The sequence below is a fragment of the Emys orbicularis genome, chromosome 7, assembly GCF_028017835.1.
Source record: "Emys orbicularis isolate rEmyOrb1 chromosome 7, rEmyOrb1.hap1, whole genome shotgun sequence".
Lineage (NCBI taxonomy): Eukaryota > Metazoa > Chordata > Testudines > Emydidae > Emys > Emys orbicularis.
In genome coordinates this window covers 78,234,676-78,249,772 of record NC_088689.1, presented here as the reverse complement: position 1 = coordinate 78,249,772, position 15,097 = coordinate 78,234,676, and the positions used below count along the sequence as shown (strand labels likewise).

The 15,097-nt window shown below is 40.9% G+C and overlaps 1 protein-coding gene across 1 annotated transcript in view; it reads left to right on the top strand.

Annotated features, from left to right (window-relative positions):
- USP4 (ubiquitin specific peptidase 4) overlaps window positions 1–15,097 on the top strand; it is a 131,927-nt gene that overhangs the window by 45,547 nt on the left and 71,283 nt on the right. The window contains exons 7-9 of the mRNA XM_065408657.1: window positions 8,102–8,245; window positions 8,833–8,941; window positions 10,340–10,513. Coding sequence (XP_065264729.1) covers window positions 8,102–8,245; window positions 8,833–8,941; window positions 10,340–10,513 — 427 coding nt within the window. The remainder of the gene's footprint in view (window positions 1–8,101; window positions 8,246–8,832; window positions 8,942–10,339; window positions 10,514–15,097) is intronic.

Here is a 15,097-nt window from a genome sequence, read left to right as displayed (position 1 = left end):
TCACATTTGAGTTCTTTCAGAACTCTTGGGTGAATGCCATCTGGTCCCGGTGACTTGTTAATGTTGAGTTTATCAATTAATTCCAAAACCTCCTCTAGTGATACTTCAATCTGTGACAGTTCCTCAGATTTGTCACCTACAAAAGCCAGCTCAGGTTTGGGAATCTCCCTAACATCCTCAGCCGTGAAGACTGAAGCAAAGAATCCATTTAGTTTCTCCGCAATGACTTTATCATCTTTAAGCGCTCCTTTTGTATTTTCATCGTCAAGGGGCCCCACTGGTTGTTTAGCAGGCTTCCTGCTTCTGATGTACTTAAAAAACATTTTGTTATTACCTTTGGAGTTTTTGGCTAGCCGTTCTTCAAACTCCTCTTTGGCTTTTCTTATTACACTCTTGCACTTAAGTTGGCAGTGTTTGTGCTCCTTTCTATTTGCCTCACTAGGATTTGACTTCCACCTTTTAAAGGAAGTCTTTTTATCTCTCACTGCTTCTTTTACATGGTTGTTAAGCCACGGTGGCTCTTTTTTAGTTCTTTTACTGTTTTTCTTAATTTGGGGTATACATTGAAGTTGAGCCTCTATTATGGTGTCTTTAAAAAGGGCCCACGCAACTTGCAGGGATTTCACTTTAGTCACTGAACCTTTTAACTTTTGTCTAACTAACCCCCTCATTTTTGTATAGTTCCCCCTTTTGAAATTAAAGGCTACAGTGTTGGGCAGTTGAGGTGTTCTTCCCACCACAGGGATGTTGAATGCTATTGTATTATGGTCACTATTTCCAAGCGGTCCCGCTATAGTTACCTCTTGGACCAGCTCCTGCGCTCCACTCAGGATTAAATCTAGAGTCACCCCTCCCCTTGTGGGTTCCCGTACTAGCTGCTCCATGAAGCAGTCATTTAAAGTATCGAGAAATTTTATCTCTGCATTTCGTCCTGAAGTGAAATGTTCCCAGTCAATATGGGGATAATTGAAATCCCCCACTATTATTGGGTTCTTAATTTTGATAGCCTCTCTAATTTCCCTTAGCATTTCATCATCACTATTACTGTCCTGGTCAGGTGGTCGATAATAGATCCCTAATGTTATATTTTTACTAGAGCATGAAATTTCTATCCATAGAGACTCTATGGAACCTTGGATTCGCTTAAGATTTTTACTTCATTTGAATCTACACTTTCTTTAACATATAGTGCCACTCCTCCCCCTGCACGGCCTGTTCTGTCCTTCCGATATATTTTGTACCCCGGAATGATTGTGTCCCATTGATTGCTCTCAGTCCACCAGGTTTCTGTGATGCCTATTATAGATATATCCTCCTTTATCACAAGGCACTCTAGTTCACCCATCTTATTATTTAGACTTCTGGCATTTGTGTACAAGCACTTTAAAAACTTGTCCCTGTTTATTAGCCTGCCTTTTTCTGATGTGCCAGATTCTTTTTTATGTGGCTGTTTATCATTTGATCCGGCCCTTACATTATACTTTTCAGTCCTCTGCTCCTGACTATAACCTGGAGATTCTCTATCATCAGACTCTCCCCTAAGAGAAGTCGTTAATTTCCTGTTTTTTGGCTTCATAAAGGTTATATTTCCAAATGTTGAAGGATTTCTGTTTGGCTTGAATAGCCTCTTAACCCTCGCCATGTAGCTAATGGTTTACTCTTTGCCTTCCTACTTCCTTTTTTGCACAACAGTACTCTTGTCTTCTGGGATCTTTTTAGTAGCATCCAAGCCACATCTAGGGATTTTACTTTTTTATTTTAGCTTTGAGCACTTTTTGACTGACCACCTCATTTTATTGAAATCTTCTTTTCTAAAGAACAGTGTCACTGCATCACTTTTTGGTACACCACCTACTGCTTGGATGTTGAACCTAGTTATATTGTGGTTACTGTTACTTAGTGACTCAGCTGCTGTCACTTCTTGAATTGGTTTCTGTGTGTTACTTAAGACACAGTCAGAAGTAACCTCTTCCCTTGTGTGCTGTAGAACTAGCTGCTCCAAGAAGCAATTGTTTAAAGTTTATGCTGTAGGAATTTTTGGAAGAAGTTTTATGACCTCTGTTATCTAGTCTGACCTCCTATATGATCACTAAGGCCCCTTCTGGTTTTGGGGTCTATGGATATATGAAAAGTCTTGAAATTTTCTCTAAATTTGATCCTGTTGTGCTGTTTGCCCAGTTTATATGTACAGTAGATAGTTAATGCCCACAATTATAGTTTTGTGGGATCTTGTTTCCTCATTGATCTTACTCAGCATTGTGCATTGGGTTTCTTTATTGATCCAGAGGCCAGTAGTATAGCTTCACTAATGTATTTCTATTTCGATAGCTTGGGATTTGTATCCATATAGATTCGGCTATGTGATGGTCTTAAGTCCAGAATTTTTATCTCACTAGATTCTATGGAATCCCTAACATCCAGTGCTCCTTCCCCACCTGTTCAGCCTTCTGTCTTTTTCTGTACAGTTTGTAAGCAGGTATTTCAGTATACCTTTGGTTTTTCTCATTCCACCATGTTTCTGTAATGTCTGTTTATCAAGGCCCTTGTCCATGGTAGGCATTCTAGGTCTCTGATATTTGCTTTTAAACTTCTTGCATATGTATATAGACACTTATAGTTCTTGTTCTTGACTAGGTGCCTGTTTTATTTAACTCCTTGATCTGGCACCCTGTTGATTTTGCAGAATTTGCCTCTGTTCTTATCCTGTCACTGCTCTAGTTCAGTTGCAATTTGCACCCTACCCTTTATTGGATTTACGAATACCATTGTATTTCCAACATCTTTATGGGCTTTTGACTTATGTGCTGCTCAGCCCCTTCCAGCGTTCAGTTTAAATGTTCCTCCAATGTGTTGTTTTATGTGCCAGCAGCCGGGTTCCATTCCGATTAGGTGGAGTCCATCTCCTCTGTACAGGTTCCACCTCACCCAGATGTTCCATGGTGTCCAATAAACTTAATCCTCTGTTCTTTGCACCATCTTCTCAACTATGTATTGAGACTCTGCAGTTCCCTCTGTCTTGCTGGACCTCTGCATGGAACTGGAAGCATTTCAGAGGAAGCTGCCTTGGAGACCTTGGGACAAAGTCTTCTATCTAGCAGTCTAAATCTCACTTCCAAGACTTTTCTTTTACATGTCCTTACATCACTGATACCAACATATACCATAAACCATAGGCTCCTCTTCAGCACTCACCGGAAGTCCATCTCAGTGTCTCATAATATCTACCATCTTTGCACCAAGCAGGCAAGTCATATTGTCGGGCTCACAGTCTATTTGCTAGAGCTGGACAAATAATGGGATTTTTTTGGTTTGCTGGCAGTTTTGAAAATAAATAAACAAGTTTCATATTCAACTGAAAATGTTTTTCAGAATTCTTTGGTGAATCGAAAAGTCAAAAAAAATTTGAATAAAAACATTTAGTTATAGCTGAAACTAAAGTTTTAGAATCAAAACACTTTTTGGTAATTCATCCAAAAAATTTTGCCCAGATCTACCATCTACATTCCTGACAATTCAATCCCCTGTTGCTCCAGCCTGCCTGAGTCTCCCTACTATAATTCCATCTGAAGCAACCTTCTCAGCATGTGAGGGATTCTTCAATTCCGCTGGTTGGAAGAAGGGTCTCATCTAACAGTGTACACCATTCCATTCCTCTTAAGTGCCCTTTCATCGTGAGACTTGCTTCCTCAGCTGGTGGATTGAGGGAGTCAGTTCTGAGGTGTGTGCGCTCACCAATATTAAGGGTAATCAACAGGATGGATTTGATTTAAATCACTAGTCAGGAAGACTCAATTTAATCATGGGTTTCTACATAAAAGTGCATTCTTGTTGGTTGTTATAACCTTAATGCATATTCTTCACAACTCAGAGATAGATGTAGGTTTCATTTCATTTTATACATTTTTAAAGTGATTTTTTTTGAAAACTTTTCAGATGAGTTTTACAGCTATATCAGAAAATGAATGATTGGTTATTTCATTTAGCAAAGGTAATTGAAGCAGATATTTATGAAGTCATGGGGAGGTGAACTATCTCCAATTCAACAGATTAATCATTAATATTTGGAGGATTTTCTTGCCATGCTTTAGGAGGAGAAAATTACCAGACAGACATTTAAATTGTTTTATTTAACTAAAACAACAACGTTATGTATTCTGGATTTTTTTTCTTCAACAGCAAACATAATATTTTAACAAAACAAGCATATGAATTTTTGAATTTAGTTAAACATTCAAGTTTTTTAAAATCAGGTTTGTTTTTGTTAAAATTGTTTGTAACTAAAATAGTTAAATGAAATATTAAAAAAAAAAACCCACAAAAATTAAATTGACTGTGTCAGCCAGGTCAACATGAGAAACTTAAAATATATTGGCTTCTGCAGCTAACTCAGTCATCTTCACCTTCATTTTCCTGTTTGTTCATAATCTGGAAAAGAAAAGCAAGCTTTCCTGCTTTTTCAGGTCCCAAACGATTTCTCAATTTGCAATGAATTAGTCCAGAGGAGGAAAATATTCTTTCTACACCGGCAGAAGAAGCTACTGCTGTTAAAAGTGAGATTATCACTTCAACAGACTCTGAATCCAAGTGCTTAAGTGACTTCCACCAGTTCATTGGTGTGACTTTCTTTAAAATATCATCAGCAAACCTATATCTTGAATGGTTCACCCTTAGCTCTGAAGTTTATTATAGTTGGCATTATGGAGGGATGATTACTGGATGTCCATGTCATAGCCAGCTCCTCTTCTTCAGCAGTTAGGGTTTGACCCTAGTACCGAGTATTGAGAATATTTACAAGAAAATGAGCTGGCGATAGTGCTTGTCCCATTTGTTTTATTAGTGCTTATAATTTAACTCTATCGTTGCCTATTTCTCTTTTTAAGATCTCACTCAGTTCCTTCCAAATTTCAACAGCATCAGCAATAAAACAGCTATTTCCCTGCATTTTCTTCAAGGCTACAGAAATAGGCTTCAGGGTACTCAGCATGTGTTCAACATTTCTCTTAAGACCAATGTTGAGAACTTTGGCTGTGACAGTGTCATCTATTTTTTCCCGATTTTGTTCACAAACTGTCATCAGATTAGGCCATTCTTGATACAGTGCTCAAAACAGTCCACTACTGAGTTCCATCGCACATCTTGTGGGAGAGTTAGCTTGGTTCCTCCCACTTTTTTTAGAGCAACTGCTGCAAAAAAAGTCTTATAATCCTTCAAAGTCTGAATCAGTCTCTGATTCACCAAACAGTTCATTAAACTCGATTTCAGTCACAGCTGCACCTGCATTGTCATCATAGATGTCGGCAGTGTCGTCTTCAGACTCAGATTCCTTCTCATCATCAGCCTCTGTTGTCTCATCATAAAATATGGCATCATCTTGTGACCCGTCAAGTGCATTGCTGATACAGCATATTCTAAATGATTTTTCTATCATTTCCGAGGGAATGGACACCCACACGTCCTTGATCCACTGGGTGACCAGATTGATTTCGGGCTTCATAAGATTCCCGCCTTTTGTCAACTTCGCCATGCCTGAGCACATCCATTCAGACCACATTTTGCGTAGCCTGTCCTGAAAGGGTTTGTTCAGGCAGACATCAAGCAGTTGTAGAACTGAAGTTAAGCCTCTAGGTATTACAGCCAAAGTAGTTTTCATATCTTTGGCCACATTTTTAACCTCATCCGTCTTGTGTGCCCTGAACATGTCCCAAACGAACATAGCAGGTTTCTTGAAAAGTGCTCCTGGTCTCTTATTCCACACTTTTTCCAGCCATTCAATAGTTGCACTTTCATCCATCCATCCCTTTTCGTGTGCACGTACGATGACGCCAGCAGGAAATTTCATGTTTTTAGGCAAGGTTTTTCTTTTAAAAATAACAACGGGAGGGAGCTTTGATCCATTTGCCAAACACGATAAAACCACCATAAAATGCATTTTTTCATGGCCAGTGGTTTTAATTAAAACTGTTTTTTCACCAACACTGGTTACCGTTCTGTTGCTCGGGAGATCTAATGTCATTGGTGTTTCGTCCATATTTCCTATTTGTGACAGTTCAAATGCACATTCCTTTTGATATTTTATAATAAACCTTTGGAAAGATACGATTTTTTTCTTCCAGATCTCTCGGCAGCTTTTGCACTATCTTTGTTCGCTGACAAAGAGAGAGACCATGACGGTTCATGAAGCGAGTACACCAACCTGCTGATGTGACAAACATTGACGGCTTTACTGACTTGTATTTGTCGTCTTTTGACATTTGCAGACCACGCAGATGAATTCCAGTTCTAGTGACGATGTACCCATTTTGTCGACATTCAACAACCCAATTATTGAGATGTTTCTCTAGCTCAGGAAATGAAGCGCACCTCGTTGGACATTTTTTCTTGCTTCTTGGCATTTCTTTTAGTGTTTTGTTTTTTCGCCATTCTCTTACTTCTCGTTGATACAGAATTCACGAGCAGCGGCGCACTTATTGTTTGCTTCTGCATGTTCAACAACTTTAAGTTTGAATGCTGCGTGATAAGCAGACCTTTTTCTTTTGATTTCACTGTTCATTTTAAATACTAGTATGAAAATAGATTATTATTATTATTGTAGTTATAGATTTCGTAGGACTTTATATAGGAATATCACCTGCTTTATCACTGTCAAATTATTATTGTCACTGAATGTCATGCAGATCTGCAGCACTGCTCTTTTAGTATTCCTTTCAAGCCAATCTAGTCCACTAAAAGCCTTTGCAACCTTAAAAGGCTGCAGTATTGACAACAATAAATGGGTTGGCAAACTTTGGTTCCTGGCCTGTCAGGGTAAGCCGCTGGCGGGATGTTTTGTTTACTTGGAGCGTCTGCAGGCATGGAGCCCCTCAGCTCCCTGTGGCCGCGGTTCGCCGTTCCCAGCCAATGGGAGCTGCGGGAAGAGGTGCGACACGTACCATTTTTGCTGTTAACAAGCATGTTATCTCTTGAGACACAAATCCAGAGTTTGAGAACTGCAGAATTAAGCATCTCTGATGGTATTGTCTAGACTGAGCACTGAGTCCCATTGGGTAGATAGAAAGATTAACCTAAATAATCTATACAGAAGCCCCTGGAACACCATAAAATTGGGTCCCTAATCCATGAACTATCGGAACTCATTTACAAAACTTTTCTTAAACATTACATGAATATATTGTCTCATATTATAGAATTAGAATTTATAATCCCTATTCCATAATGAGATATCTTTGAGCTATAATGTGTCTTATCTAAAACTATCTTTAGATAGGTTTTTTCTTCAAAAAAATCCAATTTAAATAAAAAAAAATCATATTTTTTTTTTTAAATCGTTGATTTTTATCCACCCTGGTAATCAATTATTTTTTGTCAAAGTCCAAATTTTTGTCAAGGTCCAGACTCCGAGAAAATAATACAAAAACAAGAACAATAATGATAATCATAAGTAAATAAAAGGATGTCTGTCCATTCAAAAGCATCTGGCTGTCCAGATTTGGCTTACGGTCCGCCTATTGACTACCCCATATAAGCAGTTCTGTCTCTCTGCTCCTCCAGTTCACCCACTCTGACCTCAAGATGGTGCACCTGGGCTCTGAGTGCTACAAACTGCTTGTGCCGGGTTCCTGCATACACCACTTAGCCACGAAGCATGTAGTTTTACATGCTGTACTTTGCCCAGTAAGTTAGGTAGCGCCCGTCTTTCTTAGTCTGCTGTTGGTTTCTTACCTGCATAGTTAGAGTGGGTTTTAAAGAGAGGTCTTTTGTTTTGGTAGTCTGTTGTTTATTTAGGGAAAAGGTTTTATTATTTTTAGAGGGTTTAATTTCTTAGTGCACCAGGCTGTTTAGAGCCTTCTACCCACTCAGTCCAAACTTCCTTGTGCTTATGCCTTCTAGGGCCTCTTCTTGCTCATGATTGGTTTATTGTTTCTGCCTCTCACTTGTGATGCCCTAGATTGACCCCGTGTTCCAGACTAGTGTTTTGGAAATGCAGATACTAACAGGTTAAGATTGTAAATTCTCAATCAGAAGTGACCTTTATTTCAGAGTGCCAGAGTCTGGGGTTTGCAAAAACTGGTGGCGTTGTTTCTGCTTCTTTCCTTTCTCCCAGATCAAGCACTGCAACTAGCAGAAATTTTACTGCTACTTCAGCATCATCAGTAAATTCTTATTCCTCAATGTCTGTCTCTTCTGCCATTGCAAATGGTGATAGCAATAACTCCTTTGGACTGACCAGCTCCAGCCTTGGCAGGGGGTAAGAGCAGGAATGCTTTTCTTTCCCCCTCTCCTTCCTCTGACTACCTTTGTGTCCTCCCTTTTACCCCTGGCTACTTGTATTTTCAAGCTGTTGTTGAAAGTAATGCTTGCCCCACTCTAGCCCAACTGCATGGAAAACTAGCACTTACTCCAACACCTATTCTCCCTTTCAGATGTTTTGTGTCCCATTCTTTGGCTGTGATAGCCACTTCACCAGGCAGAGACCATAAAACTTTCATCAACTGTTGCAAAGTAGTAGTTTACCTGCATATGTCCGTATAATGTGATAAAGGATTGTAGGCACCATACACTTGAGGAAAATATTGTCATAAAGTACTAGAGGTAAATGGTCAAAGAAAAGCATCCTGAATAGATATAGAAGATACATTGTTACAGTAAACATCAGACCTGCCAGTAATCAGAGTTAAATGAGATGTCAAAACTAACAAATATGGAGGAGCAGAAATATATGAAAAAGCACCAGTAAGAAGGAATAGCATTTGATGCAAATCGTAAACATTGCTGTGATGGGTGAAATGTGGACTGGTGTGGTCTAGATAAAAAATTGTTGTTTTCTTCTTCCAGAGTTTCTGGCTTCTCCTACAGCTGCAGGGAGTCCTCTTCCCAGTCACAGCCCGGCATCTGTGGGCTCAGTAACTTGGGAAACACCTGCTTCATGAACTCTGCATTACAGGTAAAGGGCTGAAAAGAATCCACTTCACGCCTTATCCCCATGGATTCATTGCACACCTGTCTAGTGCTCTCATATAGCACCCCAAAGTGTGTTAAGCACTTTATAGGCCTGTTAGAAGACCATTAGCTGTCCTGAAGAGCGTCTACAGGTAAGAGGTGACGGGGGCAGAGATTCAAGATAAGGTATTTTTTGTTTTTAAACCCTGTCAATTTTCTTTTTTTGACAATATTTCTATCTCATTGTCAGGTAAAATGTACACGTGATTTCCCCATGTTCAGCAGTCGCATTCCCTCTCTGTACCTGAACTCTATGCCACAGGCACACGCAGATGGCAGAGTCGAGGAGAGCAGGAGGGTAGCTTCCTAAAAGCCTCCCTACCCTGCTCGATGCTGATTCCTAGAGTCACTGGGTTGCAGAAAGTATCTCAGCACCAGGGAGGAGGAGCAGCTAGGAGGAGGGAAGACCAACTAAACATGGGTAATCTTAAGATTCATTGAGTGGGGCAGGTCCAGAGGTTGGTACACACCCCTCCCTGCCATGTTGGTTTGTGGGGACCACAGCATCACTGTATTGCTCCCACCTCTGGTGCTTTACACAAGAGTTCCCCCGTTAGTGTAGGTTAGAAATGTTCTACTGTGTTACAGGAGTCGGCTACCCATGCATCTTTAATCTCAGCACAAATGAGGAAAATTGCTATAGATACTAATAGAGTGGAGAGAAAGGTGTCACATGGGATAGAGTGCTCCCTTTTTCATATTCTCCATTCCACTGTGGACAGTTACCATTATATAGTATCTTTTAGGCCTCATTTCAGGCTGTGGGAGTTCAGTGGGCTGGAAAACCTCTAACAGAGACACTCCTGAAAACAGCTAGGTGTGCTGTCTAAGCAGAGGCTAGCTTCACTACTGCTGTTAGGCACGCCGAGTGCTATGAGTTAGTGCTGGGATTGGAGACAAGGTGGAGAAATTGTAGATCAGAAGGTAACTCTTGATTAAACTGTAAGTGACATGAACTGAAGCTGTGCATTAAAGGGGCATCTCTACTTCAGCAATAGCCTTAGCAAAGTGCTGATATTTACACTTTTTACCCTTGGAAGAGAAGTCGGAATATTGTGAACTCTTTTATATGGCCTTTGTTGTCTGAGTTGCATTGCTCACGTATCTCAATAAGAGGCTTTCTGTTTTACTAAATTGTGAGAGAGCTGTAGACTCAAAACTTTCATTGTTCCTTTTAAATACTTTGTTCTGTCTACTTTCACATGAGTTTTTAAAAAGGTTTTGTCATTTCACATGTGTACTGATGTGAAAGTTGGACTGTTGCATTACTTCCTTCTCATAGGGGTTTGCTGTCCTAGACAATGACATGAGCTTTGTAAATGTGTTTGGTTTTTTATTTCAGTGTTTGAGTAACACCCCACCTCTGACTGAGTATTTCCTGGAAGATAGATATGAGGCTGAAATAAATCATGACAATCCTCTGGGGATGAGAGGAGAAATTGCAGAAGCATATGCAGAACTTATTAAGCAGATGTGGTCTGGGAGACACTCTCACGTGGCACCACGTATGTTCAAAGTAAGTAGACACTTTTTTCAGGGAGGATGGTAGTGAAAGCAAGGTTAGAATGAAAGTTGTAATGTCTTTCCACATGTTTTGCTGTCACGAAAGCTATAATGAAAAATTGCCTGAGTGCTGTTCCAGATCTTTAAAAATGAGGCGCACTCCTCTTCAGATGGGTGCTGAAACAAATTGTTAAAGCACATAGCAACTTACCCAGCATAGTATAGCCAAAGATTTTGAACTTGACAATAAAATAGCTGAACTGTGGGGGAAAAAATACAGACATTCTCATTTAAATAAGCCATTATACAAGAGGGCTGGAGGGTATCAAATGTTGGACCTATCTTTTTTTGATGGGTTTAAGGAAGATCCTGGGAATTGCAAACCAGTGAGCCTTTCTTCAGTGCTAGATGAACAGGTTGAAATTATAATTTAAAAACAGAATTTTAAAACATACAAAGGAACATAGTGTGATATGGGCATAGGAACATAACATAAGAATGGCCATACTGGGTGAGACCAAAGGTCTATCTAGCCCAGTATCCTGTCTTCCGACAGTGGCCAATGCCAGGTGCTTTGGAGGGAATGAACAGAACAGGTAATCATCAAGTGATCCATCCCCTGTCGCCAATTCCCCGCTTCTGGCAAACAGAGGCTAAGGACACCATCCCTGCCCATCCTGGCTAATAACCATTGATTGACCTATTCTCCATGAAAGAATATTGTAGGATTGGTGTTTTAAAATGTTCTCAGGCAAAAAAGTTTTGTTCATTTTGTTCATACAAAGGGTAAAATAACATTAGAAGGATGTGAGAAAGACAAGGTGGGTGAGGCAATATCTTTTATTGAACTAACTAGCTTGTCTCTTTCACCAACAGAAGTTGGTCCAATAAAGATATTATAGAATCATAGAAGATTAGGGTTGGAAGAGACCTCAGGAGGTCATCTAGTCCATCCCCTGCTCAAAGCAGGACCAACCCCAACTAAATCATCCCAGCCAGGGCTTTGTCAAGCCGGGCCTTAAAAAACCTCTAAGGATGGAGATTCCACCACCTCCCTAGGTAACCCATTCCAGTGCTTCACCACCCTCCTAGTGAAATAGTTGTGATGTTGCACACCATATGTTTATGTAAATATGTTTGAGTGTGAATATAATGTAACTGGAATATGCTTTATGCAAAAGGTCTCTTGTAGGGTAACATTACAAAGTTTATAATCTACTGAGTGTGTTCAGCCTATTTCTATGAATGTATCATTCTTGTATCTGAAGCTAGAAATATGAACTATTACTCTGAAGTCCTATAGTAATTATGCGAAGTGTAGGCCATTAATGGTGGCTTGGAGTCTTGATGGCTTCCATTGACTAGGACAATTGGTTGTAAATAGGTCTGTTTACTTGCAAACCTCCCTGGGTACCTGCAGGTCAGCCCTGGAAGAATGAAGAATGAGGTCTCACAGGACATGTGACCATGTCACAGGATACTGGAATCCATCTTAAACCTGGTGCTTTTCCATTTAGAACGAGGGGTGGGGATTCCTGCCTTGTGCCAAAGCTATAAAAGGGGGTGGAAGAGAACAAAGGGAAGGGGGCTGCCAGTCATGAGAAATCCCCTAGTTACCACCTGAGCTGGAACTAAAAAGGACTGTACCGGGGAAAGGATTGGGCCCAGACTAGGAAGGAGTCTAGTCTGTGAAAGAAGCTTATTGGAACATCTCTGAGGGTGAGATTTACCTGTATTCAGTTTCTTAATGTATTAGGCTTAGACTTGCGTGTTTTGTTTTATTTTGCTTGGTAACTTACTTTGTTCCGTCTGTTATTACTTGGAGCCACTTAAATCCTACTTTTTATACTTAATAAAATCACTTTTGTTTATTAATTAACCCAGAGTAAGTGATTAATACCTGGGGGAGCAAACAGCTGTGCGTATCTCTCTATCAGTGTTATAGAGTGCGGACAATTTATGAGTTTACCCTGTATAAGCTTTATACAGAGTAAAACAGATTTATTTGGGGGTTGGATCCCATTGGGAGCTGGGTGTCTGGGTGCTGGAGATAGGAAACCTGCTGAGCAGTTTTTGGTTAAAGTCTGCCGCTTTGGGGGCGTGGACCAGACCTGGGTCTCTGTTGCAGCAGGCTAGCGTGTCTGGCTCAACAAGGCAGGGTTCTGGAGTCCCAAGCTGGCAGGGAAAACAGGCTCAGAGGTAGAATCATAGAATATCAGGGTTGGAAGGGACCTCAGGAGGTCATCTAGTCCAACCCCCTGTTCAAAGCCGGACCAATTCCCAACTAAACTAAACTCCCAACTAAATCATCCCAGGTAATTTTAGTGCATCAGGTGACAGTCCCAAGGGGGTCTCTGTGACTGAACCCGTTACAATAGTGTTTCCTAATATCCAACCTAGACCTCCCCCACTACAACTTGAGACCATTGCTCCTTGTTCTGTCATCTGCCACCACTGAGAACAACCGAGCTCCATCCTCTTTGGAACCCCCCTTATTCTTCTCTTCTGCAGACTAAACAAGCCCTGTTCCCTCAGCCTCTCCTTGTAAGTCATGTGCCCCAGCCCCCTGATAATTTTCGTTGCCCTCCTCTGGACTCTCTCCAATTTGTCCACATCCTTTCTGTAGTGGGGTGCCCAGAACTGGATGCAATACTCCAGATGTGACCTCACCAGTGTGGAATAGAGGGATAATAAAATATATTACCTCACCCTCCTTGTCTGTCTCATATCCTGGAACCAACACTGCTCCACCAAAACTGCAAACATTCGAAGAATGTTGCAGTTACCTCAGAAACAAGCATTATAAACCCAGTTAAGGTTGAGCATAAAAATAAATCCACAGATGTCAAAGTAGGGAAACACACTTAAGGCACCCAAACAACCTGAACAATGTTAAGGTAGAATAATTTCTCAAATGTATGGAATGTGTCACTTTCAGCTAAGCCAATCTGTTGAAATAAGAATGTCAGAAGTTGCGGTAAAGACTTTGCCTTAGGGCTTGTCTATACTTACGCGCTGGTTCGGCGGCAGGCAATCAAACTTCTGGGTTCGATTTATCGCATCTTGTCTGGACGCGATAAATCGAACCCAGAAGTGCTCGCCGTCGACTCTGGTAATCCTGCTCGGCGCGAGGAGTACGCGGAGTCGACGGGGGAGCCTGCCTGCCACGTCTGGACCGCGGTAAGTTCGAACTAAGGTACTTTGACTTCAGCTACGTTATTCACGTAGCTGAAGTTGCGGACCTTAGTTCGAATTGGGGGGTTAGTGTAGACCAGGCCTTAGAGTATGAGCTTGAATTTGGGGTGAGTTGCTTTTTTGGTGTGTTGCTGTTGAAGGTGGAAATGTAAGCCTTATGGAATGGTGGAGTCTGTTATTGACAGTGTTGTGGGTGATGTGAAAGTGGCAAGGAATGCAGGAAACTTTTCCCTTAACTTCTAAGATTTTGGCTTGGTGTGAGACATATCCTGAAGCAACCTTAACTGTCCCCAAATGAAGTCTTTGTGTATTTAGTTTTTGAAAGTGTTAAATTTTTATGTTAAGCAGTGATGTGGATTCAATAGTGGATATTTAGGCTTTTTTATAACTACACCTCTACCTCGATATAACGCTGTCCTCGGGAGCCAAAAAATCTTACCGCGTTATAGGTGAAACCGCGTTATATCGCACTTGCTTTGATCCACCGGAGTGCACAGCCCTGCCCCCTGGAGCACTGCTTTACCGCGTTATATCCGAATTCGTGTTATATCGGGGTAGAGGTGTATCATAAATTTGAAATAGAACATCACTTTTCAGTGTTACTTAGCAGTAACAACCATGAGTCAGTCACTGTTAAATGGCAACAATAACTTGTTCTCTAAGAAAATTTCTCTCCCTCATGAGTGCTGCTGGAGCCCTCTGGTTTGTTTTCCCAGAAGTGGGGCTCTGATGCCCTGCTGGCCACCTCATGCTTGGTTCCTTCTAGTTTGTGAAAAAAATCAGTGGGATCACCTGCTGATGGTACCAGAATGATCGCACTTTCAGAGTAATTGTGGATCTTCATACTGTGATCCTTTCTTATGTTTCGGTAGGTGACAATCGAAGTATTGCCTTTACATTATGAGGTAGCACCCAGTGTATTGAATGGAGCAGTTCACACCTCAGAGCGATTGTTTCAAGGTCTGCGCAAGTTTAGGCTGTTGTTGTTACATTTGGTTATACTCTAGTCAGTTTTCAAAGTTTGTTTGAAATTAGAACAGCTAAAGACTTAGAGTAGAATCCTGGCTCCATTGAAGTCATTGGGAGTTGTGCCACTGACTTCAATGGGGCCAGAATTTTACTCTTAATAATTTTTAGTGAAAGCTGAGACTGGATAACAATTGAGGCCTGTCTGTGCTGCACAACCCAGCTAATCCTTCATGTCATGTGGGAGGAAGGGCACCCGCCACCCTTTGGGAAACGCTGCTCTAACTGATGAGTTAGAGAGACATTTTCCTTATGGACATGTTGTTCCATAAATATCCGCTACAGGGATTCTTGGATTTTTCTCTGAAGTATCTGGCTGATGTAAGAGGATCTTGGACTAGATGGACACTGGTCTGATCCACTGTAGCAATTATGT